This window comes from Vombatus ursinus, unplaced genomic scaffold, assembly GCF_900497805.2.
Source record: "Vombatus ursinus unplaced genomic scaffold, bare-nosed wombat genome assembly UNPS02015098.1, whole genome shotgun sequence".
NCBI lineage: Eukaryota > Metazoa > Chordata > Mammalia > Diprotodontia > Vombatidae > Vombatus > Vombatus ursinus.
In genome coordinates this window covers 170656-196408 of record NW_020954876.1, presented here as the reverse complement: position 1 = coordinate 196408, position 25753 = coordinate 170656, and the positions used below count along the sequence as shown (strand labels likewise).

The 25753-nt window shown below is 45.3% G+C and overlaps 1 protein-coding gene across 1 annotated transcript in view; it reads left to right on the top strand.

Moving 5' to 3' along the window:
• Window positions 1–25753, top strand: part of LOC114031180 (zinc finger protein 665-like) — a 64764-nt gene continuing 39011 nt past the window's right edge. Inside the window, exons 1-7 of the mRNA XM_027846190.1 lie at window positions 1–30; window positions 744–826; window positions 2190–2316; window positions 3376–3476; window positions 7627–7753; window positions 8288–8383; window positions 9108–10223. Coding sequence (XP_027701991.1) covers window positions 791–826; window positions 2190–2316; window positions 3376–3476; window positions 7627–7753; window positions 8288–8383; window positions 9108–10223 — 1603 coding nt within the window. The 5' untranslated portion in view covers window positions 1–30; window positions 744–790. The remainder of the gene's footprint in view (window positions 31–743; window positions 827–2189; window positions 2317–3375; window positions 3477–7626; window positions 7754–8287; window positions 8384–9107; window positions 10224–25753) is intronic.

Genomic DNA, 25753 nt, shown 5'->3' with positions numbered 1-25753 from the left:
TCTCTGAGCGCTGCTTGTCCTGGGTCCGAGGTGAGGGGAGGGGGCGCGAGGTGGGGCAGAAGGGGGACGGGCGCCCGGAACCTCCGCCCCCTCCCCTCTCCTTGCCTCAGTTGGCTCGTCCCTGAAATGGGGCGAAGGCTCTTGGATCCTTGGGGGGGGTCTGTGAGGAGAGACCGCCCCGCCCCCTCCTCCCTCTCGGCCCCCCTCCTTTCCCTCCCCCTCATCTCCCCCTCCTTTTCTTCTCCCCTCTTTCTCTTCCCTTCACTTCTTTCCCCTCCTTTTCTGCCGTCCCTCCTTTATTTCCCCTCCCCCTCCTCACCTCCTCTTCCCCCTCTTCCCGACCCCCCCTTCTCCCTCTCCTGCTCCCCACCTGCCCCCCCAGGAAGACCCTAGGCTCCTCCCCACCCCCTCCCTGCATTTCCAGGGTTCGGACCCCCTGGGAAAAAGCCTCCAGCCCAGGGCCCCCCTCATGCCCCCTGGTGTCACTGCCCCCTCCCTCATCACGTGACCTGGCCTTTCTGGGGGGGGGGCAGAATCTGGGCTTTTCCGTCTCCTTGGCATCTCTAGCACCCAGAATGCAGTGAGGCATACAGTGGGCGCCTCATCAATGCGCGTTGAGTTGACCCGAGTCCTGGACACAGACAGGCTGCCCCCGGTGTCACTGTGGGCATTTCCCAGGCAGAGGCAGGTCTGGGGGGGAGGGGGAAGGGCCCACCCCCCCATGGCTGCCTTTTCCTTTCCAGCAGGGGCCTGGGTGCGAGCCAGAGCGGGGAGCAGGAAGGAGCGCAGCATGGGCCCCGAGTTCCTCCCCAGCAGGCCCCCCCAGGTAAGCAGCGTTGCCCTCCTCCCTGCCAGGTGTCTCAGGGCACAGTGTAGACGGGTCCTTCCTCAGTGCTCTCTGTCATCAGAGCCCCTGGGGCTGATCAGCCATTCAGTCACCAGCCCACTTAATAAAGGCTGGCTTATCTGACTTGACTCAACATCTGGGGGGCCCCTGAAAGATGGATCTCCTGGGACACTTTCTCTGATCCTCCCAGTGGTGACTGCCTCCCCAGATGTCCATTCTAACATGGGAGGTGCCACACACATACAAGAAAAAAGAACATTAGATGCAAGGCGGGAGGGGGGGTGGGGGACGCTGGCCTGTAGGAGGGGCTCTGCCCATGGATCTTCAGGGACAGCAGGCATTCTGGGATGTGCAGGGAGAGGGAGGTACTAAGCTCCTTCATAAAAGTGTGATTCTAGTCATCTGCTTTCCGTCCTGGAGTGGCGTCCTTGACTCCACACAGTCCCTGGCCAAACCTCCTCCTTTCTGTCCCTAGACGTCTTCCCACAGGTGCCCTTCCCTTCCACCACCTGCTGTCTCACCTGGACTTTATAAACAGCCTCCTCCTATCTGGGTCTCCTGCCTCAAGTCTCTCCCCACTCCAGCCCTTCCTGCGCAAGTCACTAAAGTGATTTTCCTATAGCACAGGTCTGACTGCGCCCCCCACTGCCCCTCAATATACTCTAATGGCTCCCTGGTCCTCCCAGGATCAAGTATAAAATGCCCCGTTTGCCACGTCAGGCTTTGCACAAACTGAGCCCTTCCTACCTTCCCACGTCTTACCCTGTTAAAGTCCTCCCTGCCTGCTGTGGCCCGGCCAGCCTGGCCTATTTCTGTTCCTCACACAGGACCCCCCCCATCTCTTCTCTCTGCCTCTGCTTCTCTCCCTGCCTGGAATGCTTCTCTCCCCTCACTTTGCCCCTCTTGGAGGCACTGACTTAATCTGCCAATGTTCAGCTCAAGCCCTCCCTTTCATAGGAACCCAGTCCTGGTCTCCTCAGCTGCTGGGGCCTTGCTGTCCCCTGTCAGGACTGTTTCTGTGCCTGTTGTCTCCCCCGTTAGACTGTGAGCTCCTTGAGGGCAGGGACTGCTTTTGCCCTAGTTTGTATCCCCAGGGCTGAGCACAGAGCCTGACACAGGGCAGACACTCCATGAATGCTTATGGTCTTGACAATGACTATTCTTTTATCACGTGATTCAGAATCTGAGGCATGTAGTAAATGCTCCTCAGGATTTTGCTTTGAACACTCTGAAACCTGAATACAGTAAGAATCAGCCCTTCTCATTCCTGCCCCCCTTCATCTCCCTTCCCCCATCCATCTGGGGCATGGTCCCTGGCCAAGCACAGATTTATTTGTTTCAGGAATCAGTGACCTTCGAGGATGTGGCCGTGGACTTCACCTGGGAGGAGTGGGGCTACCTGGACACCTCCCAGAAGGAGGTTTACTGGGAGGTGATGCTGGAGAACTACAGGAACCTGGTCAGCCTGGGTAAGGGGGCTCCTCTGGGGACTTGGGATCTGCCCCTGAAAGGTGGTTTGCTTCCTTCTGCTGGGGCTGGGTCTAGTGTTCAGCACTGGTGCTTTGGCCTCTAAGAAAACCAAGCATTTCTTATTTACAGTGAGGCCAGGAGACAGGGTTCTTGTGCTCTGCCTGGGCCCAGCTGAAGGGCTCTTGCTTTGTATGTCTGGAAGCCGGCTGCTTCGTTGTGGGAGCCCCCTCCAGCTGTCTGTTCAGGCCAGGGAGGCTTTCTCACGCCCCAGGGCAGATACTGAAGTCAAGAAGGCTCCCAGATACCTCAGTATTGAGTGGACCAAATGAACTCATTGGCTTTCTGAACCTGTCTGCGTTCTTGTCTCTTGAGACCGCTGCTGCCTCCTTCCTGAGCTTCTCTTCCCCTCTTCTTGCCTCCAGTGGTTAGTCTCTGGAAAGGGGCAAATGCTCCTTCCTCAGTCCCTGGGGGATCATCGAGGCAGGGCCACCTGGCTCACTCCTTCCTTTCTTCCCCCTTTCTCTCCTCCCCCTTCCTTTTCCCCTCACTTTCTCCTCCCCCCTCCCCCTCTTTCTCTCCTGGCCCATCTCTGGCTCCTCTTCCATTCTTACCCCTCCCCCTCTCCCACTCCCCAAATCCTCTCCTCTGACATGGACGACCTTGGGCTCCCGCACTCATCTATCTGGCTACAAGCCTCCCGTTTTATTTGGTCTCATGCTCTCTTCCTCCTGCATTTCTAGGGAAAGGAGCCTCCTGCCTCATCACCCCAGCCCAGGGCACCCCCTCCTCCTCCCCCACTTCCCCAAGTGTCCCTGTCCCCTCCCTCCTCATGTGACCTGGCATTTCTCGGGGGAGGGGCACAGTCTGGGCTTTTCCATCTCCTTGGCATCTCCAGCACCTAGAATGCAGTGAGGCATGCAGTGGGCGCTCCATCAATGCACGTTGAGCCTGGACACAGACAGGCTGCCCCCAGTGTCACTGTGGGCATTTCCCAGGCAGAGGCAGGTCTGGGGGGCAGGGGGAAGGGCCCCCCCCCATGGCTGCCTTTTCCTTTCTAGCTAGGCCTTGTGGGAGCCCAGGGGCCTGGGTGCGAGCCAGAGCGCGGAGCAGGAAGGAGCGCAGCATGGGCCCCAAGTTCCTTCCCAGCAGGCCCCCCCAGGTAAGTAGCATTGTCCTCTTTTTTTCCTTTCTTCCTTCCTTCTTTTTCTTGCAGTCTGACTATGGATTTTTTTTTTAATCTTATGTTTATTTTATTGATTTCTTTTGTTACTTTTTGTATGCCAAAATGTTCCCTTCCTCCCTCTCAACTCCGCATTAGAGAAAACCGACATTTCATATAGATATGTGTAGAATTATGCAACACATACTTCTGTATACTGGTTTTTTCTCGGTAGATGGAGAGCATTTTCCTTCATAAGTCCTTCGTAGTCGATTTGAATGTTCATATTTTTCAGAATAGCTTAGTCATTCACAGTTATTCTTTGAACAATATTCCTATTACTGTGTACAGTGTTTTCACTCTGCATTATTTCATGCAAGTCTTCCCATATTTGTCTAAAGTCAACCAGCTTGTCTTTTCTTACAACACAGTAGCATTCTGTCAACATTATATACCACGACCTATTCAGCCATTCCTTAATTGACGGGCTTCTTGTAATTTCCAATTCTTTGCCAACTACTATAAATATTTTAGAACATATAAGTTCTTTTCCTTTGTTTCTGCTTTCACCTTGAGAAACAGACCTAATAGTGGCATTACTGAGTTTGAGGGTACAGTTTTATGACTCTTTGGGCGTAATTCTAGCTTGCTCTCCAAAATGGTTAGATCAGTTCACAGTTCCACCACCAATGTATTAATGTCCCAGTTTTTCATGTCTCCTCCAACTTTCATCATTTTCCTCTTCAATCATGTTAACCTGATAACCAGATTTAAATCTGATTGGTATGAAGTAGTACCTCAAAGTTGTTTTAATTTGCATTTCTCTAATCAATGATTGTCAAAGAGTATTTTTTCATATGACTATATAGATTTTATTTCTTGTAAAAACTGCCTGTTCATATCTTTTGATTATTTATTAGTTGGGGAATGACTCATTCTTATAAATTTGACCCAGTTTTCTACATATTTGAGATATGAGGCCTTTAGCTGAGAAACTGTCAACAAAAATTTTCCCCCAACTTTCTTTTTAATTTTGGTTAAGTTGGATTTATTTGTACAAAACCTTTTTAGTGCAATGTAATCAAAATTATCCATTTTATATCCCACAATACTCTGTACCTCTTATTTATTCATAAATTCTTTTCCTATCCATAAATCTAATAGTTAATGTTTAATGCTTCTCTAATTTACTTATGATATCACCCTTTATGTTTAGGTCATGTATCCATTTTGACCTTATCTTGGTAAATAGTATAAGATAGTGCTCTATATCCAGTTTCTGCTAGTCTGCTTTCCAGTTTTCCCAGCAATTTTTACTGGTGAGTTCTTATCCCAAAATGTTACATCTTTACGTTTATCAAACATGAGTTTACTATAATCGTTTACTACTGTGTGTTTTATACCTACTCCAATCCACTGATTGACCATTCTCCTTTTTCTTAGCCAGTACTACCTTATAATACCATTTAAGATCTGGTACTGCTCGACCTCCTTCTTTTATTTTTTTTTCATTAATTCTTTTAATATTCTTGACCTTTTATTTTTCCAAATGAATTTTGTTGTTATTTTTTTCTAGCTCAATAAAATATATTTTTTTTTGTTTAGTTGGGATGGCACTGAATAAGATTACTTAGGTAGAATTGTCATTTTTATTATATTGGCTTGGCCCAACCATGGACAATTAATATTTCTCCAATTGTTTAAATGTGACTTTATTTGTATAAAAAGTGTTTTATAATTATGTTCATGTAGTTCCTGGATTTGTGTTTGCAATATACTCCCAGGTATTTTATATTGTCTATGATTATTTTAAATGCAGGGCTTTGTTGATGATATATAAAAATGTGGATGATTTATGTGGGTTTATTTTATATCCTACTATTTTACTAAAATTATTGTTTCATCTATTTTTTAGTTGAATCTTAAGGATTTTCCAAATATATCATGATAGCAGCAGCTAGGTGGCGCAGTGGATAGAGCGCCAGCTCTGGAGTCAGGAGGACCTGAGTTCAAACCTGGCCTCAGACACATGACACTCACTAGCTGTATGACCCTGGGCAAGTCACTTAACCCAATTGCCCTCACCAAAAAAAAAAAAAAAACACCAAAAATACCCCCAAAAACCCAACTATATCATATCATCTGCAAAAAGAGATAGTTTTATTTCCTCGTTGCCCATTCTAATCCTTCAATTTCTTTTTTTCCTCTTATTCCTATTGCTAGCATTTCTAGTATAATATTGATAATAATGAGCATCCTTGTTTCACTCCTGATTTTATGAGCTAAGCTTCTAGCTTATTCCCATTACAGTTAATGCTTGCTGATGGTTTTTAGTAGATGCTTCCTGTCATTTTAAGGGAAAATCCATTCATACCCATGCTTTCAAGTGTTTTAAGTAGGCATATGTGTTGTATTTTGTCAAAAGCTTTTTCTGCATCTATTGATATAATCATGTAATTTTTGTGGATTTTTTATTGATGTAATCAATTATGTTAATAGCTTTCCTTATATTGAACCAGCCCTGCATTCTTAGTATAAGTTCCACTTGGTTACAAGGTATAATTGTTGTGATATATTGCTATAATCTCCTAGCTAGTATTTTATTTAGGATTTTTATATCCGTATTCATTAGTGAAATTGGTCTATAATTTTCTTTGGTTTTGCTCTTCCTGGTTTAGGTGTCAGCATCCTATTTGTTTCATGGAAGGAGTTAGGTAGGACTCCTTCTTTGTCCATCATTCCAGATACTTTATTTAATATTGGAATTAATTGATCTTTAAATGTTTGGTAAAATTCACTTGTAAATCCATCTGCTCCTGATGCTTTTTTCTTAGGAAGCTCATTTATGGCTCCTTTGGTTTCTTTTTCTAAAACAGGTTTATGTAACTATCTTATTGTTTCCTCTTTTTGTCTGGGCAGTTTATATTTTTGTAAGCGTTCTTCCATTTTGCTTAGATTGTTACATTTATTAGCATATAATTGGGCAAAATAACTCCTAATAATTGCTTTAATTTCATCTTCATTGGTGATGTATTCACCCTTTTCATTTTTGATACTGTAATTTTGTTTGCTTCTCTTTTTGAAAATCATATGAACCAGTGGTTTTTCTATTTTGTTGTTATTGTTTTTCATAAAACCAGCTCCTTGTTTTATTTATTAATTTAATGGTTTTCTCATATCCAGTTTTATTGATCTCACCTTTAATTTTTAGGATTTCCAATTTGGTGTTTAATTGAGGATTTTTAATTTGCTCTTTTTCTGTGTTTTTAATTGCATACCCAATTCATTGACTTGCTCTCTGTTTTATTCCTATAAGCATTTATAGGTATAAATCTTCCTCTGCTAGTTTTGCCGCATCCCATAAGTTTGGGTATGATGTCTCGTTATTATCATTCTCTTTTAATGAAATTATTTATTGTTTCTGTGATTTGTTCTTTGACCCACTCATTCTTTAAGATTAGGTCATTTTGTTTCTGATTAATTGGTAATCTGTTTCCATGGTCTTTTATAAAATGTATTTTTTATTTCATTATGATTTGAAAAGGATACGTTTCATGTTTCTGCTTTTCTGCATTTGACGATAAGGTTTTTATGCTTTAATATATGGCCAGTTTTATAAAGGTGCCATGTACCACTTAAAAAAAGGTATGTTCCTTTCTATTCTATTCTATGGGAGCCATAACTCTGATCCTATCTGTGAACCTGAGCAATCCAAGCCTTTCTTAGCCTCAGTTTGCTCATCTATAAAGTGGGCGTGAGGAACGCTGGCCTTCCCGAGGTGGTTGTGATGGGTTCTAGACCTTGTTTGTCAGTAGTCAGGTGCCTGTTGTCTCCCCTATTAGACTGTGAGCTCCTTGAGGGCAGGGACTGCTTTTGCCCTAATCTGTATCCCCAGGGCTCAGCACAGAGCCTGACACAGGGCAGACACTCCATGAATGCTTATGGTCTTGGCAATGACTATTCTTTTATTAACATGATTCAGAATCTGGTGCAGCCTGAGTCGTGTCATAAATACCCCTGAATGTTTGACTTTGAACACTGTGAAACCTGAATATAAGAATCAGTCCTCCTGATTCCTGCCCCCTTTACCTCCCGTCCTAGGTCCATCTGGGGTCTGGTCCCTGGTTGAGCACAAAATTATTTGTTTCAGGAATCAGTGACGTTCAAGGACGTGGTGGTGGACTTCACTTGCAGGGAGTGGGGCTACCTGGACACTTCCCAGAAGGAGCTTTACTGGGAGGTGGTGTTGGAGAACTACAGGAATCTGGTGTGCCTGGGTAATGATGGCTCCTGTGGGGACTCAGGATCTGCCCATGAAAGGTTATTTGCTCCCTTCCCTTGGAGACTCTATCTAGTGTTCAGCACTGATGCTTTGACCTGCAAAACAAAAACAAGCATTTGGAAATAAGGCCAAGAGACAGGGTTTTTGTGCCCTCCCTGGTCCCAGCTGAAGGGCCGTTGCCTTGTGTGTCTGGAACCTAACTGTTTCATAGTGTGCTCTCACGCCAGCCCTGTTCCCTCATGCCAGAGATGCTTTCTAAAGTCCAAGGGCAGTGTTTGGAATCATGAAGGTTCCAGATACCTTAATATTGAATGTTTAAAAGAATGTCTTTGTGAACCCAACTCCATTCTTTGTGCCATTCCTGTATCTTCCCAGTAAAATAAACCAGATCACCTTTCCGATGTTTTCTCTGTGGTCCTCCACAGTCCCAAGACTCCCTGGTCCTTCCTTGCTTGCTCTTAGGGGGTTTTGTGGCTTGGGCTCTGAAGTGACCCTCCCTCTTCCTCACTTTGCCATTTCTTATGACTAGGCCTTGCGGTATCCAACTTGGACGTGTTCTCTCATCTGAAGTCAAGGGAAGCACGTGGGATTCCAACGGGTAGTGTCTTGAGAACCATCTGGCCAGGTGAGTGAGCGAGTGCTAAGAACAATGAGTACATGACACCCCAGTGCTCCACTGATCATTCGTCTGTGAGCCCCCTGAAAATGGGCAAATTTGTGATCCTCTGGATGAAATTTTTGGTCATCAACTCTTCTCCCGGCCATAGATCTTACAGATAGTTTCTTCCCGACTCCTCCAGTTTGTTTGGATGATGTCGCCTTTTATATCAGAGTCAGTTGGTATGGATAGATAGATGAGATTCCGTTGGTGCTTTCAGAATGCAGGAACGCTTCTTCACCATGGGTGTTACTCTGAATTGTTTTAATCTTTTTGGAAAGCAAAGTGGAATTTTTCAATGTAGGAGGTACACATAACTTCCTCTTCTTAGACCTGGTGTTCACACTCGCATCACTCTCTCCAGGTATGATGAAGACATTTACCGCCCCCTCCCAAAATACTTCCAACTACATTGTTCTTATTGCTGTAAGGGAACCAGGAAACTTCCGTATTTCCATTGATTGTGTATCATCTGCATCAATTTTGGCATTTTTACTTAATATAATTATTAGGCCATATGTAAGGATAAGCTTGGTGATTACAAACAAATTTTTGAAGACATATGAATTGATTTCAATTCAAGTGAAAACAATATGTACATTTCTTGTAACAGAATACTGGGGAAGGTGAAGCATAAACAAAAGCTTATTCATCCAAGGAAAAGGGTATTTACACTTATTCTTTCTTTTAGATTGGGACACCAGACCTCATTCCAAGGAATCATTGTCAAAGATGAGTATTTATATGGAAACCTTATCCCAGCAAACATTGTCACGGGATGATCCGTGCGCCTCCAAGATGAGGAAGGCCTGGGAGTGTTATGGCAGTTTAAAGAAAAAGCAGAGCACTGAGCAGCATCCTAGACTGGTAAAAGTAACGCAGACAGAATTTCCCAGTAAAGTGAGAGACTTTGAATACAGTAAATACAGGCAGACATCCAGCCCGGAGCCACTCCTTTGCCCACAACAGGGAGTATCTGTAGTAATGAATCTCTGTAAAGGTGATATCCAGAGAAAGAGTTTTACTGTGTATTCAGACCAAAGACAATGTAATCAAATCTGTTCAAAGGTTAAGCAATCTAAGGTTAACAGATGTCAGAAAACCTTTGATTGTGATTTGGACCTCATTAAAAAACATGAAATTCATGTTGAAGGGAAACTTCATGAAAGTGGGAATTCTTTCCTCCTGAGTAATGAACTTAGTCTACACCAGAGAAGTGATAAAGAAAAACAGTGTTATAAATCGACTCAGTGTGGGAAGACATCCTGTCAGAAGGCAGATCTTACTCAACTCTCTAGCATTCAGAGTAAAAACAAACCTTATAAATGTAGTGAATGTGGAAAGGCCTTCCAGCAGAAGATAAATCTCATACAGCATTTCAGAATTCATACTGGAGAGAGACCTTTCGAGTGCAGTGACTGTGGAAAGGCCTTCCGCCAAAAGACTGATCTCATACGACATTACAGGATTCATACTGGAGAAAAACCTTTTAAATGCAATGATTGTGGGAAAGCCTTTCCGAGAAGCACAACGCTGACTCGACATCAGAGAACTCACACTGGAGAGAAATCCTATGAGTGCAGTGAATGTGGGAAGACATTTGGATCAAGCTCCAATCTCTCTCTGCACCGGAGAACTCATAAAGGAATAAAACCTCACGAGTGCAGTGAATGTGGGAAGGCATTCCCTCAGAAGTCTGACCTTACTCGCCACATTAGTACCCATACTGGAGAGAAACCCTATGAATGCACGGAATGTGGAAAATCCTTCACCCGGAGCACTGGTCTTTCGTGCCATAAGAGAATACACGGCAGACAGAAAGCTTATGAATGTCACGAATGCGGGAAGGCATTCCGCCGGATCACAGCACTTACGACACATTCTAGAATTCACGATGGAGAGAAACTTCATTAATATAATCATTGAAGCAAAACTTCTCTGGAAGAGACTTTTTGACAAATTTAGTTAATATTGGAAAGGATCCAGGAAATACAATGCATGTGGAAAGCCCTTCAATGTATGCTGATGAACTCTTTTTCCTCGATACGGGGAGTCATTGACTAGAAATGCAAATGATGCATGTACTCTCATGAGTAACCAGCGTGTTGACTTACTTTCCTTGACAACATTTAATTGTTACAGGGGAGCTCTTTACTGGGGAGAAGAGAGTCCATGGCGAGTGACAGTGATGTGTCCAAGAGAGTCCATGGCGAGTGACAGTGATGTGTCCAAGAAACAAAAGGACCGTGAATGAAAGAAAACTCACAGCCCTGCAGCCAGAACGTAGAACTTCCTGAGTATCGTGCTTCCAGCATGGAAGATAGACACATATAGGAGGGACAATAATATCGGTAGATAGGTGCCATTGGAACAATTTAGTGGCTGTTTGAGTAGTTTTGGATGGTTAATAGTAGCTTGGAAAGTGGTCAGCGCTCAGGTGCCTTTAGGGATTTGTGCTCAGGCCTAGTCCGTGGAACGTTTTTATCCGTATCTTGAGATACTATGTGTAAAAGACTGAACCTTAAAGCATCATATACATGTAATCTCCTGTTATTTAAGGCATAAGTAGTATGCATATCAAACATTGATGACTCAGGAAAAGTTAGCTTAGTTTTGTCTCTTCCCCTTAATCCCCTTTGAGGGAAGCTTGGGATTCCCAGTGTGCATGGGACATAGAACACCCTCTAGGTCAGTTTGACCCAGGGAAGTTCCATGTCCTGATGGGGAGGGGATGGTGCAATGAAGTAGAAGATAGGAACAATAGGGCCCGTCACACCATCCTGGTCATTTGCAGAGCCTTGTGGAAAGTTAACTGTAGAACCAGGGAGGGTTGGGGGTGTGTGTGTGTGTGTGTGTGTGTGTGTGTGTGTGTGTGTGTGTCTGTGTCTGTGTGTGTGTGTGTGTGTGTGTGTGTGTGGAGCCTGGCTGCCTGGCTATGACAGATGAGGCTGGAGTTTGCCATGTCTCCGTTTCCCCAAGACAAGGAAGGAAAGGCAAGACCATAAAGCTATTCCAGCGCCTCCCCCATCAGAAACCGTGAGGAATGATTAATTGGGCCCCTATTTTATTCCAATCAGTATTAATCAGTTTAGTGTGATTCCATAGGGGTAGTGATTGTTAGTAATTATTAGTGATATACTCATCTAGTAATATACATTTAGTCAGTCTAGTTAACTAATATTAGTAATATGAATTACATGTGTTAATACATATTTTACATATATCTAAAGATAATTAAATAAGATATATTGTTATAATGGGCCCCAAACTTTAAACTACATTTAATAACCTGTTATAAAAGTACCAAGGTTCACTTGCCTAATTACAGGAATGCTCCCTAGAGGATGTCCACCGTTTCGGGTGATGAGAGCGTGACCAACCCTAGCATGGGTGGGATGTCTTCCTGTGCTGTGGAAAGTTGCTTAACTTATTTTTGTGCCTCTGACCCACCCTCTCTTGCCCAACAGGAGGAGGGGCCCATCTTATGTCAGCAGAGATGACCCCTGCCTTGACTGTATTTTACTTTGCCTCTTCTGAGTGTCTGGGTATCAAGCCCTATAAAAATAAGGTCCTGGGGAAAGGAGGCATCTCAGATTGTGAGGAAGTTCCAAGGTCCTATCCGTTGAAGAGTCCCTTTAATAAATGGTTATTATCTCAGAGGTCTCCCTCAGTGGTTTTTCTTGAAGATCAAACAATTTTGAATCTCACAGAGCTGTTAACCTCCCATTCAAATTTTAATTAAAAAAAGTATTGAGTTCTGAGTTTTCTCCTTTACTCCACTCCTGTGCCACTTATTGAGAAAGCGAGTAGTATGATTTTGGTTATACATGTGAAATCAAGCAAAGCATTACTATATTAGACATGTCGCAAAAAAAAAAAAAATAAGGAAGTTAAAAAATGCTTTAATCTGCACTCAGGGTCCATCATTTTTATGCTCATGCCTTTTTTAAAGCATATATCGTAGAGGTAGATAGTATTCTTCTTCATGAGTACTTTGAAATTGTCATGGATCATAGTCTTGATTAGAATAGACAAGTCTTTCACAGTTGATCATCTTTCCGATATTGCTATTACTATGCACAATGTTCTGGTTCTGCTCACTTCACTTTGCATCAGTTCATGTAAGTCTGCCAAGATTTTTCTGAAATCATCCCCCCTCACCATTTCTTACAGCACCATAGTATTCCATCCCAATCACATACCACAACTTATTCAGCCATTTCCCCAGTTGATGGGCATCCCCTCAATTTCCAATTCTTTGCCACCACAGGAAGAGCTGCTAGAAATATTTTTGTACATAAAGGTCCTTTTTCCTTTGATCTCTTTGGGATACAGACCCAGTAGTGGTACCGTTGGGTCAAAGGGTATGCACGGTTTTATATCTCTTTAGACACACTTCCAAGTTGTTCTTTGGAGTAATCAGACCAGGTCAGAGCTCTTGAGCTGACTCTTGAAGGAAAGAAGATTGCAGGAGACAAAAGGCAAGGAGAGAGGGCTTTCTGGACATGAGCAACAGCTAGGAGAAGGGCATACTGTTATAGATAGTGTAGTGCATGAGAAACAGCAAATTAGCCAGTTGGGTGGGCCCTAGAACATGCAGAGAGCACTGATGTGGAATAGGGTTGGAAAGGGAAGATGGGGCTGTCTAAGAGAGGATCTTGAAGGTACTTTTTTTTTTTATTCCTAGAGAACTGGGAGAAGTTTAAAGTTGGTTATTTGTATTTTTTTCCTTCTGAGAACTCTTCCATTGCTTTGGCTGTTTGTCTCAAGAAAATAAATCTGTGGAATCCCCTATTTGGGGAATTAGTCATTTCTCCTATTTGGTGACTTTATAAGAGCTTCCTTCCTCTCCAAATTTGACGTCCTTTGACATTTCACCTTTTTTTCTAATTTTGCCCTATTTTTCCCCAACACATTTTATTGGATGAGAACCCCCTGATTTCAGTCAATCAACAAACACCTTTAGTGGCTCAGGCATGGTGCTGTGGAGACAAAGATGACGTAGTCCTTGACCTCAAGAATCTTCCATTGGGGGAGACAAAATAAATGACTAAGCTTTTCTAAGCTCTTATATGTGGTAATCACTTAGCATGCAAACAGAAAAGTAAGACAGTCCCTGCTTATAGGGAGCTCATTCTTAGGGGGCACACAATATGGAGAGTAGTTCAGGTCTAAGTCAGAAAGGCAGCTAGGGGGCACTACAGTGCACATAGGGCTGGGCCTGGAGTCAGGAAGCCCTGAGTTCACGTTTGCCCTTCCACATTTCCTATCTGGGTGATCCTTGGCAAATCATTTAAACTCATCGGGCCTCAATTTTCTCATCTATAAAATGGGGATAACACCTATCTTGCAGGGTTGTTGTGAGGATCAAATGAGATATTTGTAAGGCCCTTAGCATAGTCCCTGGCACATAGTAGACACTATACACCTGCTAGGTATTACAATAATAATTATTAAAAGGTCCCATGGTCCTTAAGGTGCAGCAGTAAAGGAGATGGCAATTCCTCTTCTTTTTAAAAAAAATTAATGTTTTTTTCCCAATTACATTTAAAAACAATTTAAACATTTTTTTTCCAAATCTTGTGTTCCAAATTCTTTCCCTCCCTTCCCTCCCACCCCTCACAGAGAAGGCAAGCAATTTGACATAGGTTATGTGTGTGTAGTCATGCAAAACACATTTCCACGTAAGTCATGCTGTCAAGAAGCAGACAAAAAAACTTGAGAAAATAAAGTAAAAGACGAGTGTCTTCGATCTGCATTCGGACGCCATCGGTTCTTTCTCTGAAGATGGACGGCACCTTTCACCATAAGTCCTTCACGATCGTCTTGGGTCATTGTATAGCTGAGAGTAGCTAAGTTATTCACAGCAGATCATCATGCAATATTGCTGTTCCTGTATAAGATGTTCTCCTGGTTCTGCTCATTTCACTTGGCTTCAGTTCATGTAAGTTTTTTTTTTGAAAGCATCCCGCTCATCATTTCTTATAGCACAATAGTATTCCATCACAATTATACATAACAATTCTTTTTGTGACAGACACTTAGGGGGTGCCTGTCAGTTGGAGAAGAGCTGTCCAAGTTATGGTATATGAATGCAATGGAAGATGTGCTCTCTGTCAGTTGGAGAAGAGCTGTCCAAGTTATGGCATATGAATGCAATGGAAGATGTGCTCTCTGTCAGTTGGAGAAGAGCTGTCCAAGTTATGGCATATGAATGCAATGGAAGATGTGCTCTCAAAAGTAATTAAGAGGATGATCCAGAGAAACCTGGGAAGCCTTTTGTGATTTGCTGCAGAGTGAAGTGAACCGAAAGAGCAATGTTGTAAAGAAAAACAGTTTGAAAAGATTTAGATGCTCTTCATAATAACTGGTCAGATTTCCAGGGCACTCATGCTGAAACATGCTGCCCACCTCCAGATGCAGAGGTGATGGGCTGACAAGACCTGTGCTGGATTATACTCCACTCTTATTCTGTGCAACAGACTTTTCCTGCTGACCTTCTGGAAAATTGTTTCACTCCATCCTTTTGTGGGTTCTGCCACTCCAGAATTTGTTTGAGCCATTATTTAAAGGTATTTGGAGGGGTTTGGGGGAGAGCTCAGGTGAGTCCCTGCCTTTTCTTCGCCATCTTGGCTGTGCCCCAATGCCTCTTCTTTAATGTCGTTTACACTGATGAAAACATGACTTTCTGAGGTTGAACCATCTGACCATGTCAAAGACTTTCATGTCAGTGACTTTCTCTTCTGGGTCTTCAGCAGTTGTGGCTTTAGCCCCTAGAGGAGGGGTGTGCAGGCTGCATCTCCCCTGGGGCTTTTCCCCAGGCGATGGCTGAGGGCACTGGATTAGAAGCACTGCCGTTCCCAAGGCTCTTGGGCTCAGGGGCCTGGACCATCTCCCACCAGATGCTGAGGGGAGTTGGTGGTCAAGGTGGTGGTGCTTGTGGTCTGACTTGGTTGGCATGTACTGCGTTCCATCTCTCCCTCAGGGTGCCTCCCTTAGGCTTGCCTACCCAGTCTGTGGCACCTGGTTGGCAATTGATTGAAATGGGTGGGTCCCTCGGTGCCTGTCTGCTTGTTGGTGGCAGTTGACTGTTGGTGGTGATGATGAGGACAGTGGAGCCCCTCCCCTTGGTGATGACTAAGGGGCTGGGCTGGAAGCAGTTCTGGCAGTTTGGGGGCACAGTGCTATTCCCAAGGTTCAGGGCCTTTGGCTACTCCATCAGAGTCTGTCGGATGGCCACGGGGGTGGGGGTGATATGATTTACCTAGCACATGCCTCCTCCTGTCTCTTCCTCGAGGTGCCCAGCTATTTATACATGAACACCCATAAAGAAAACATACGCAAAATTAAGCACAAGGTAAGTTATTTGGGTTTAGAGTGATGGCCTCTGGGCTTGGAGATCAGGGAAAACTCTATGGGAAAGGTGTTTTTTTAGAAGTTTTAAAGGTTTTTTTTTTCTTTGTTTGTTTTACTTCTGGGAGCCAAGATGGTGAAGTAAGCAGGAAATCGCCCTAGCTCTCCCATATTCATCTCCAACCAACTATAACATAGCACCCCAAAACAAATCGTGGAACAGCAGAATCAGCAAAAAGATGGGGTGAAATACTCTTTTAGCCCAAGAAACTTGGAAGGTTGGCCAGAGGGATCTGTTTCACTTGGGTAAAAGGGGAATGCAGTCCAGGACAGGAAGCACCCCAGTAAGCCAGCAGCAAGTCCCACCTCCACAAACCAGCAGGAGATCCTGAACCCCAGTGGGTCCTGAGCTCCACCAGCCTGGTGGACCAGGCTCCCCACCCCACGTGGCTCAGCATAGCCAGGGGAATGGGCTCTGAGAGTGTAGCTCCAGGCAAACAGGTTGACACCAACTCTACAGGTGCCTAAGCCAATGGGCAGACACCAGCCCAGGGCCCTGCACATAACCCAGGATGGCCAGGCAAACAGGCAGCTGCCAGTGCAGGGACCACCATGTGCTTCAGTGTAGCCTTGGGGAAACAGGCAGACACCAATGCAGGAAGACCCCACCAACCTCAGCACATGCCAGACACCACCACTGGGACCCCATCTGGGCACCAGGCAAGCTTCTAGATCCCTAACGTCCTCCAGGAGTGCCAGCCACCTCCCACCCACTGCCACAGAACAGCACCAGACACGAGGGTCCTCCTTGGGCCCCAGGGTAACATCAGGGCAGTACCAGGTAAATAGCCAGGGCCTGCAGCCCCTGGCACAAGAAGCCTGAGACAGTGCCCCTTTCACCCCAGGAGCAGAGCTTAACTTTAAAAGAAAGGAAAAAGGCCAAAAGAGATCAGCAAAATACAACAACAAAAAGAATGTTACAATAGAAAGTTACTATGGTGACAGGGAGGATTAAGACACAAACTCAGAAGAGGACAACAATGTCAAAACACCTACTGGCAAAACCCCAAAGAAAAACGGGAAGTGGTCTCAAGCCCACAAAGAACTCATGGAAGAGCTCAAAAAGGAGCTGAAAAATCAGATAAGAGAGGTTGAAGGAAAATTGGGAAAAGAAATGAGAGTGATGTAAGAGAACTGTGAAAAAAGACTCAACGGCTTGGAAAAAGAAAACAACTGCTTAAAAAGTAGAATTGGCCAAATGGAAAAGGAGATACAAAAATCCATTGAAGAAAATAACTCCTTAAAAAGTACAATTAGCCAAATGGAAAAGGAGGTACAAAAAGCCAACTGAGGGAAACTACTCCTTAAAACTTACAATTGGGAGGGCAGCTAGGTGGCGCAATGGATACAGCACCGGCCCTGAAGTCAGGAAGACCTGAGTTCAAATCCGGCCTCAGACCAAACACTTGTCACTTACTAGCTGTGTGACCCTGGGCAAGTCACTTAACCCCGATTGCCTAAAAACAAAAACAACAACAACAACAAAAAAACCTTATAATTGGGCAAGTGGACATTAATGACTCTATGAGACATCAAGAATCAATCAAACAAAATCAAAAGGATGAAAAAAATAGAAGAAAATGTAAAACACCTCATTGGAAAAATTTACCTGGAAAATAGATCCAGGAGAGACAATGTCAGAATCATTGGACTACGTGAGAGCCATAATCAAAAGAAGGACCTGGACAGCGTCTTTCAAGAAATTATCAAGGAAAACTGCCCTGATATGCTGAAACCAGAGGGCAAAATTGGCATTGAAAGAATCCACCGATTACCTCAGAAAAGAGATCCCAAAATAAAACTCCAAAGAATATTATAGCCAAATTTCAGAACTATCAGGTCGAGGAAGAATTACTGCAAGTGGCCTGAAAGAAAGAATTCAAATATTGGGAAACCCCAATCAGGATTACACAGGACTTTGCAGCCACAACATTAAAGGATCAGAGGTCATGGGACATGATATTCTGGAAGACAGAGAAGCTAGGACTGCAACCAAGAATCACCTACCTGGCAAAATTAATCATAATACTTCAAGGGAAAAATGGTCATTCAATGAAACGGAAGGATTTCAAGCTTTCATAAGGATAAGAGCAGAATTGAACAAAAAATTTTGATCTCCGATATCAATACCCAAGAGAAACATAAACAGGTAAAAAGAGGAAAGAAAACATAAGGGATTCAATAGAGCTAAACTGTTTGCATCCCTACATGGAAAGATGATACTTGCAATTCTTAAAAATTGTACCACTGGGGGCAGCTAGATGGTGCTGTGGATAGAGCTCTGGCCTTGGAGTCAGGAGGACTGAGTTCAAATCTGACCTCAGACACTTGACACTTACTAGCTGTGTGACCCTGGACAAGTCACTTAACCCTGATTGCCTCACCAAAAAAAAAAAAAAATGTACCACTAATAGTACAGCTAAAAGGAATATACATATAGGGTATGGGTATAAGGTGAATTTGAGGAAATGACATAAAGATTAATTAAGGGATGAGAAAGAGGAGTACACTGGATGTGGAACGAAGGGAGAGGTAGAATGGGGTAAGTTATTTCACACAAAGAGGTTAGAAAGACCTATTACAGTGGAGGAGAAGATGGGAGAACAGGCAATAGACATCATTTGAACCTTACTCTTATCAGTATTGGCTCAAAGAGAAAATAAGATACACAATCAGTTGAATACAGAAATCTATCATATCTGATAAGGAAGTAGGAGAGGAGATTAACTAAAACTGGGATGGAGGGGACTGACAGAAAGGAGGGGACAAAAAGGAAGGCAGTAATGAGAAGCAAAACATTGATGAGGAGGGAAAGGGAGAAAGGAGAAAGAGGACTACAGGAAAAAAATAGGATAGAAGGAAACACACAGTTAGTAATCATATCTGAATGTGAATGGGATGAACTCTCCCATAAAATAAAAAAAGATAGCAGAGTAGATCAAAAGCCAGAATTCTACAATATGTTGTTTACAAGAAACATACTTGTAAATACAGAGACACACAGAGTAAAGGTAAGGAAGGGGCTGGAGGAGAATCTATTATGCTTCAGCTGAAGTAAAAAAAGCAAAGGTAGTAATCCTGATCTCAGACAGAACAAAAGCAAAAATAGACCTAGTTAAAAGAGATAAGGAAAGAAACTACATCTTGCTAAAAGGTACCATAGATAATGAAGTAATATCAATACTAAACATATATATCTATACATATATAGATATATATGCACTGAGTGGTATAGCATCCAAATTCTTAAAGGACAAATTGAGTTAAAGGAAGAAATAGACAGCAAAACTATACTCATGGGGGACCTCAACTGTCCCCTTTCAGAACTCAATAAATCCAACCAAAAATAAACAAGAAACTAAGGAGGTAAATAGAATATTAGAAAAGTTAGATATGACAGACCTTTGGAGAAAACTGAATGGGAACAGAAAGGAATATACCTTTTTTTTTTTTTCTCAGCAGCTCATGGCACCTACACAAAAAAAGTCAATGTATTGGGGCATTAGAAACCTCAAAATCAATGTAGAAAGGCAGAAGTATTAAGTGAATTCTTTTCAGAGCAGTGAAGTCACCAAGCATTTATTAAACCCTTGTTATGTGCAAAGCACAGTTCTAAGGGTTGGATATACAAATAAATGAAGGTAGACACAGTCCTTCCCTCAAGTAGGTCACAGCCTAATGGGGAAAGGACATGTAAATGACCAAGTACAAACAGGATTAAGACAGGACAAATTCGAGGCAATTTACCGAGGGAAGGCATTAATTTGAAGAACGGGGAGGGGGAGGGGATGTGTGTGTGGTGGAGGGCAGGAAAGAATTCTTCTTGGTTGTTTCCTGTATCTATTGAAGGATGAAATCGTCATTAAGGGAACTGAAAAAAATTAGTTGCTCTACTTTTGTCAAAGAATAATCACTGTTTGGGATCTGGTTAACTGAAATGTCTCCTCATTCCAATATCTTGTCTCTGTGCCAGGTTTGGGATGTTTCTGGTCTTTACCCACATGGCTTCCTCCAACCCTTCAGTTTGGGTGTGGTCAAACATGAGTATATGGCACTTCCCTCTACCCTTTAATTAGATTGCATCTAGACATTTAAGGAGATTTTGTGACCCCTTTGTTGTTTGCTGCTCAAATAATAGGCCTCCATAACATACACATAGAGATGCTCACCTAATAATGCTTGCTTGTTAGAGCACCAGGTGGCGCTGGACATGACTATCCTGCAGTCCCTCTTTGCTTACCTACACTCGACTCACGACAAGGTACCTGCACACCTGCTGCATGACGGTTCTGTCTGCCCACTATTCCTGCTGGGGTAGGGGGAAGGCTCACAGACCTAAGGGATGGAACAGGGGTCACTCCTTTTTAAAAGTGCACTTTATGACTCTTCTTGCTCTATGGCCAATAAAAGAATTGCTTTTCATCTCACTCTTAAAAAAAAAAAAAAGACTTTAATTTTATTAATTTTCCCCCCAGAAAACAAAACCAAGCCCTAGTTCTGTTTGGGAATTTGATTGTTGGTTTGTTTTTTGCTTTTCTCTTCAGTTTGGTTAATCTCTTGATTTTTAGGATTTCTAATTTGATGCCGCTTTTTTTTTTTTTTTTTTTAAATCCACTGCGTCTGGAGTTTCTTTGAGTCTTTCGCCTCCGGTCGGTTCTTTCGCTCTATTACTGAAGAAAGCACCTAGAGATACGACTGTTCCCATAGGAGGGCTTTAGCTGTATTCTCACCTAGAGATGTCAAACACATGACACTCCGCTGATCCAAATTAAAATGTGATTGGAAAATATTGAAATAAAGAAAGCCAATTAAAACGTAGACGATGTTAGTTTATAGTTGTCTAAGTCAACACTGTTTCCATTTCTCTTTGAAACCACTGTCCTAAAGGTTTTGAAATACTGTTTCATTTTCTTTGCTGAAATCATCTCGTTTTAGCTCATCTTCAAGCGCCCAGAAGGAAGGGGATCTCATTGGCTGGTCCCCCTGTTACTACAGGCATAGACTTAGATGTGTAAGGGAGGCCACTGAGTCCAGCCCCCTGATTTTGTAGATGAGTTGAGTGACTTGCCCAGGGTCACACACGGGTGGCCTTCAGCACGGTACCCTGGGAGGCACTTGTAAGTCATTGAACAGTTAACAAATGGAGACCTGCTTGGTCCTAATTCGCTTCCAGGACACAGTGGCATTTAGCTTGCCGGCTTGGCCCCCTCTTAGCTCCATCCGGAAGGGAGTGGTCAGCCGTCCGACTGGGGGTGGTCATCAGAAGTCCTCCAAGCAGGAGGGGCGGGGATTCGCCCTTAGGTGAAGCCCCATCCATGGTCCGGGAGGCCGGCCCGGTCAGGGAAATCTAATCTGTGGGAGTGGAGGGGATGGAGGATGGGGGGGGGGACCCTGGCATATGTGGCCCTGTCCCACTGCGCTGCCACGTGTCCGGACCGTCACTGGAGGGCAGGGCTCCAGACTGCACGTGCGGCCCCTCCCGCGGCCCCCCCCCCGCAGCTGCCCCACACCGGGCACGGCGCCCCGCCCCCCCAGGGCGCCCCCACCCACAGAAGCGGCTTCCCCAAGCCCCGGGCTCTACAGACTCCATTGGCTCCCCATGGCCCAGCCCCGCCGTCCCGAGGGACGTGGTCTTTGGCGGGGGGCCCGGCGAGCCGTCACCGGGCCGGCACACGGTGGGGCGCTTCACCCCAAAGCCTGGACAGCGTCCCACGGTGTCTGGAAGGGGAGGCGGACGCGAGCTCGCGACCACGTGGGCGGTCAAGGCTGTCATGATCCCCGTTTTACCAGGGGGAAACTGAGGCAGGCCGCGGCCAAGTCCAGGCCCTGGCTGGGGAGCGAGTGCCCGAGGCCAGGCTTGCCCCCGGCACCGGGTGAAGGCCCCCCGCGAAAAGCCTGCCTCCTCTCCCCTTTCCTCCCAGCGCCGGCCGCGCTCCGTGTCCGGCCGCGCCTTCTGGCCGGTGCCCCCTCCGCTCCGCTCCTGCCTCGGACCCGCGGGTCTGCTGGCTGCTGGCCACGATGCCCCCGGGCTCCCCCGGGCTCCCCCGGCTCCCTTCAGCGCACAAAGGCTTCCCTCCCCGTGGAGGGCCTCCCCTGGGTCCGTAACTGCCCCTTTTGTAGACTGTCTGTCTGTAGGGTCGCCGGTGGGCTCCTGGGCACCAACGACTGTTCTTTCGGTCCTTTTTGCTCTCTGCAGTTGGCACAGTCCCTGGCTCATAGTATGCACTGAACAGATGTTTGTTGACTGACTAATAAAAATAATGATATCCTCTATAGAGCACTTTGAAGTCTGTAAGGCATTTTACAAATAGGATCTCATTTGAGCTTCCCTGTAATCCCGGGAGGCAGGTGTTATTAATTATAATTCCAATTTTACAGATGGGGAAACTGAGGCAGACAAGTGAAATGACTTGCCCAAGGCCACACAGCTAGGGAGCATCCAGGGCAGGATTTGAACTCGTCTCCCTGACTTCAGGCTCACCCCTGTGAATCCCTGTATGTGTTGTATCCTCTCAGCTGGATGCAAGTCTGGGGGTGAGGGCTCTTTTCTGTCTTTGGATCCTCAGCAGTGCCATTCCCACGGGAGTGTCATGGACTGAGTCAAGGGCTGCCTGTATGGGCCCCCTCTGACCTCCCAGCTGGGTCTGGGAGCCCCAAGGCACAGCCAGTTCTCTTGATAGTTGGTGTTTCTTCCCCAGCTCTGCCTTCTGAGGAATCTGGCATTCTCCAGGAGGAGACTTTGTGGAGGCCGAGGAAACGGCACCTGTGTTCCTGACAGCCAAGGCCCAGCCGGTGAGTGGCGATTCGTTCTTTCCCATATCCTGTAACCCTCAGTGGAATGGTGATTTTGACCTGGAAGTGATCTTGGCAATGATCCAGACCAGAGGGGTCAAATAGGCCCAGGACACTCCCCAGTGTAGCTCAAACCAGATTAAAATGGTATTGGGAAGTATGTAGGTAAAGGTGATTAAAAGCAGAAGAAAACACAGACAATGCTAATTTGTGGTTAGCCTGCGGTCCCCACGCTTTTCACTGGGATCTCTAGGGACAGTTTAGTGGCCCTGTTTCTATTAAAATTTGATACCAGTGAACTAGTCCAAGCCCCTCGTTTCCCTGAGAAAAGCAGCGTCTCACCATCCATGTTGCCAGGAGGGAAAGGATGGGCAGAGGTGGGTTCGTCTACAGGCTTTCTGACCTTTCCGCCAGCGTAGGTGGACGCTGCCCATTAGTGTCTTTGTCTCCGCACACAAGTTTCCTCAGAGCCGTCAGTGCTTTCAAGCATTCTGGGAGCCCAGCTCTGAGCTGCTCTTGGGAAGGGTTCCGAATCAGCTCGGTGCTAGTGCCTGTTGGTGGAACCTTTGGCTGCCGTGATAAAGCAGTGAGGAGCGTGGGCACCATAAGAGCTTGTCTTCACACCAGGCTTTAAGGCTTACAAAGCTTTGCTTTCCTCCAGAAGCTTGCGTGAAGGGCAGAGGCATGCCCTCCTTTTGTAGAGAAGGAGTGTGAGGTTCCAGGGGGACGGGACCTGCCCGGCACCTACTTCGGCTCAGTGTTGGGCCCAAGCCACCCAACACTAGGACAATAGGCTTCTGACAGCTTCCGTCTTCTTCACTTCCAGGCCAAGACCAGAGGAAGGCATGACTCACTGTGGGACACGTCTTCATCTTGCCCTTGTGGCTTATGATAATAGCAAGGAGTTTAAGAAACAAACCAATAGTCTCTCCTAGTGGCATGACAGGAGCAGTGAAGGCCCTTAGCACTTAGCCCGGCACATAGTAGGTGATTCTTGACTTGACTTGGTTTAATTCGGCTTGTCTGGATGTCTGCGGCAGCCCTCATTGTCTTTCTCAGCTACGAGCAGAACAGCCAATCGCTTTCTACTTACCTCGATGATATTTTGATCCTTCAGAGTTGGAGGAACTGCCTCTGAGTCTGGTTTACCCCAACTCAGTTATAGTGAAGATGAGAAACTTGGGAGGGAGGGACTGCACCATCTCAGAAAGAGAGAGCAGCTGGGGATAATTTGGGGAAGCAATTTCAGAAGGCTTAGAGAAGGGAAGCAGCGGCCCATGCCCTAGTATTTGTGCAGGAAGTCCGAGCCCAGGAGGGACCCGAGGCTCCCAGGAACGAAGCTCTGACGATTCAGAAAGAAACCTCAGCAGCAGGGGTGGAGTTCTCACAAGGTTCTCGGGATCCACAGGGAACTCCTGAACGAAGATGGCTATCCAGCAGCCGTGGACAGAAGATGGACGTGCGGTCAGACGGCGGAGGGTGAATACCACACGAGCATGGCCCAGTGTGCCAAGACACAGGAAGAAGCCTAAGGAAGGACCACAGCAGCAGGGTTCTGTTCCGCTCTGGGGAAAAGCTTGACCCCTGGCTTGGCTCCCGTGATGACGGCAATAGACAGAAGACAGAGCTGCCAACGTCTTTGGCCTCCTCTCTCTTTCTCTCAGAGAATGATCCCTGACCCAGAATGGACAGATCCCCCACTCGGGGGCTAATCCTTTTATTAGGGGGATTTGTTCTGTGAAGTTTGGAGTCAGTGAAAGAGTCTCACTGAGGACCCTGCCCTGGATGAAGAAGCAAATGTATAACAGAATCAGCCCGAGTGCATTCCATGTTAGCATCCTGAAAGCGATTGCCGATCAGATTGCAGAGCCGTCGTCAGGGAGGCCCCCTATAAGACTGTGCCCATTGGGAGAGCTATGGATAAACTTCAGAGCAAGTGTCCCAGTTTTTTAAAAAGAGAAGAGAAGACCGTCTGCCCACCTCAACCAGTAAGCATGGTTTTACTTGTTGGAAGGATGTCTAAGACAGATTGTTAGAAAGACGGTTAGTACACGTCTAGAAAAGGAAGCAGTGATCCCCGAGAGCTGGCATACCTTCCGTCAAGAACAGTCATGGCAGGCTCACCTCATCCCTTTTTTTGCCAGGGTTACTGGGCTGCTCGATGTAAGGAAGGCTGTAGATGCAGTTGACCTGGATCTTGGGAAACATTTGACAAAATCTTTTCGTGGGGAAAAAGTGGGAAAATGTGGACTCCCTGAGAATGATAATAATAAAATATTATATTATTATTATATTATAATCTAATCTAACAATAAAAATAAAATAATAAAACCATGGGCTCCCTATAATACTGAAATGGATTCTGTATGACTTGGTCACACTTGAAAAGCAGCAGGTTTGACAGGATGTCAGCTCCTGGCACTACCCCAGGGACAGACACTCAGAGTTCATCATTTCTCTCTCTGGAGGTAGATAGTCCATGTCTTCCCATGTTTTTCTCGAAGCATCCTGTTCATCATTTCTTATAGCACAGTGGTATTCCATCACAATCATGTACCACAACTTGTTCAGCCATTCCTCAATTGATGGGCATCCCTGCAATGTCCAGTTCTTTACCACCACAAAAAGAGCTGTATCTATAAATATTTTTGTACATAGAGGTCTTTTCCTTTTTTTCTTTGATCTCTTTGGGATATGGACCTAGTAGCGGTATCGCTGGGTCAAAGGGTATGCACAGTTTTATAGCCCTTTGGGCATAGCTCCAAATGGCTTTCCAAAACGGTTGGACCAGTTCATAACTCCATCGGCAGTTCACTAGTGAACCATTTTTTCCACATCTCCTCTGCATTTATCATTTTCCATTTCTGTCATGTTAGGTCTGATAGGCGTGAGTTGGTACCTCAGAGTCGTTTTAACGTTCATGCCTGGACTATTATAACGGGCTCCTGGTTGGGCTCCCTGACTCAGGTGTCTCCCCACTCTACTCCACCCTTCACTTAGCTGGCAAATTGAGCTTCTTAAAGCACAGGTCTGACCATGCCACTCTACTATTCAATAAACTCCAGTGGTGCCCTATGACTTCCATGGCCAAATACGAAATCCCGTTTGGCTTTTAAAGAGCTTTGTAACAAA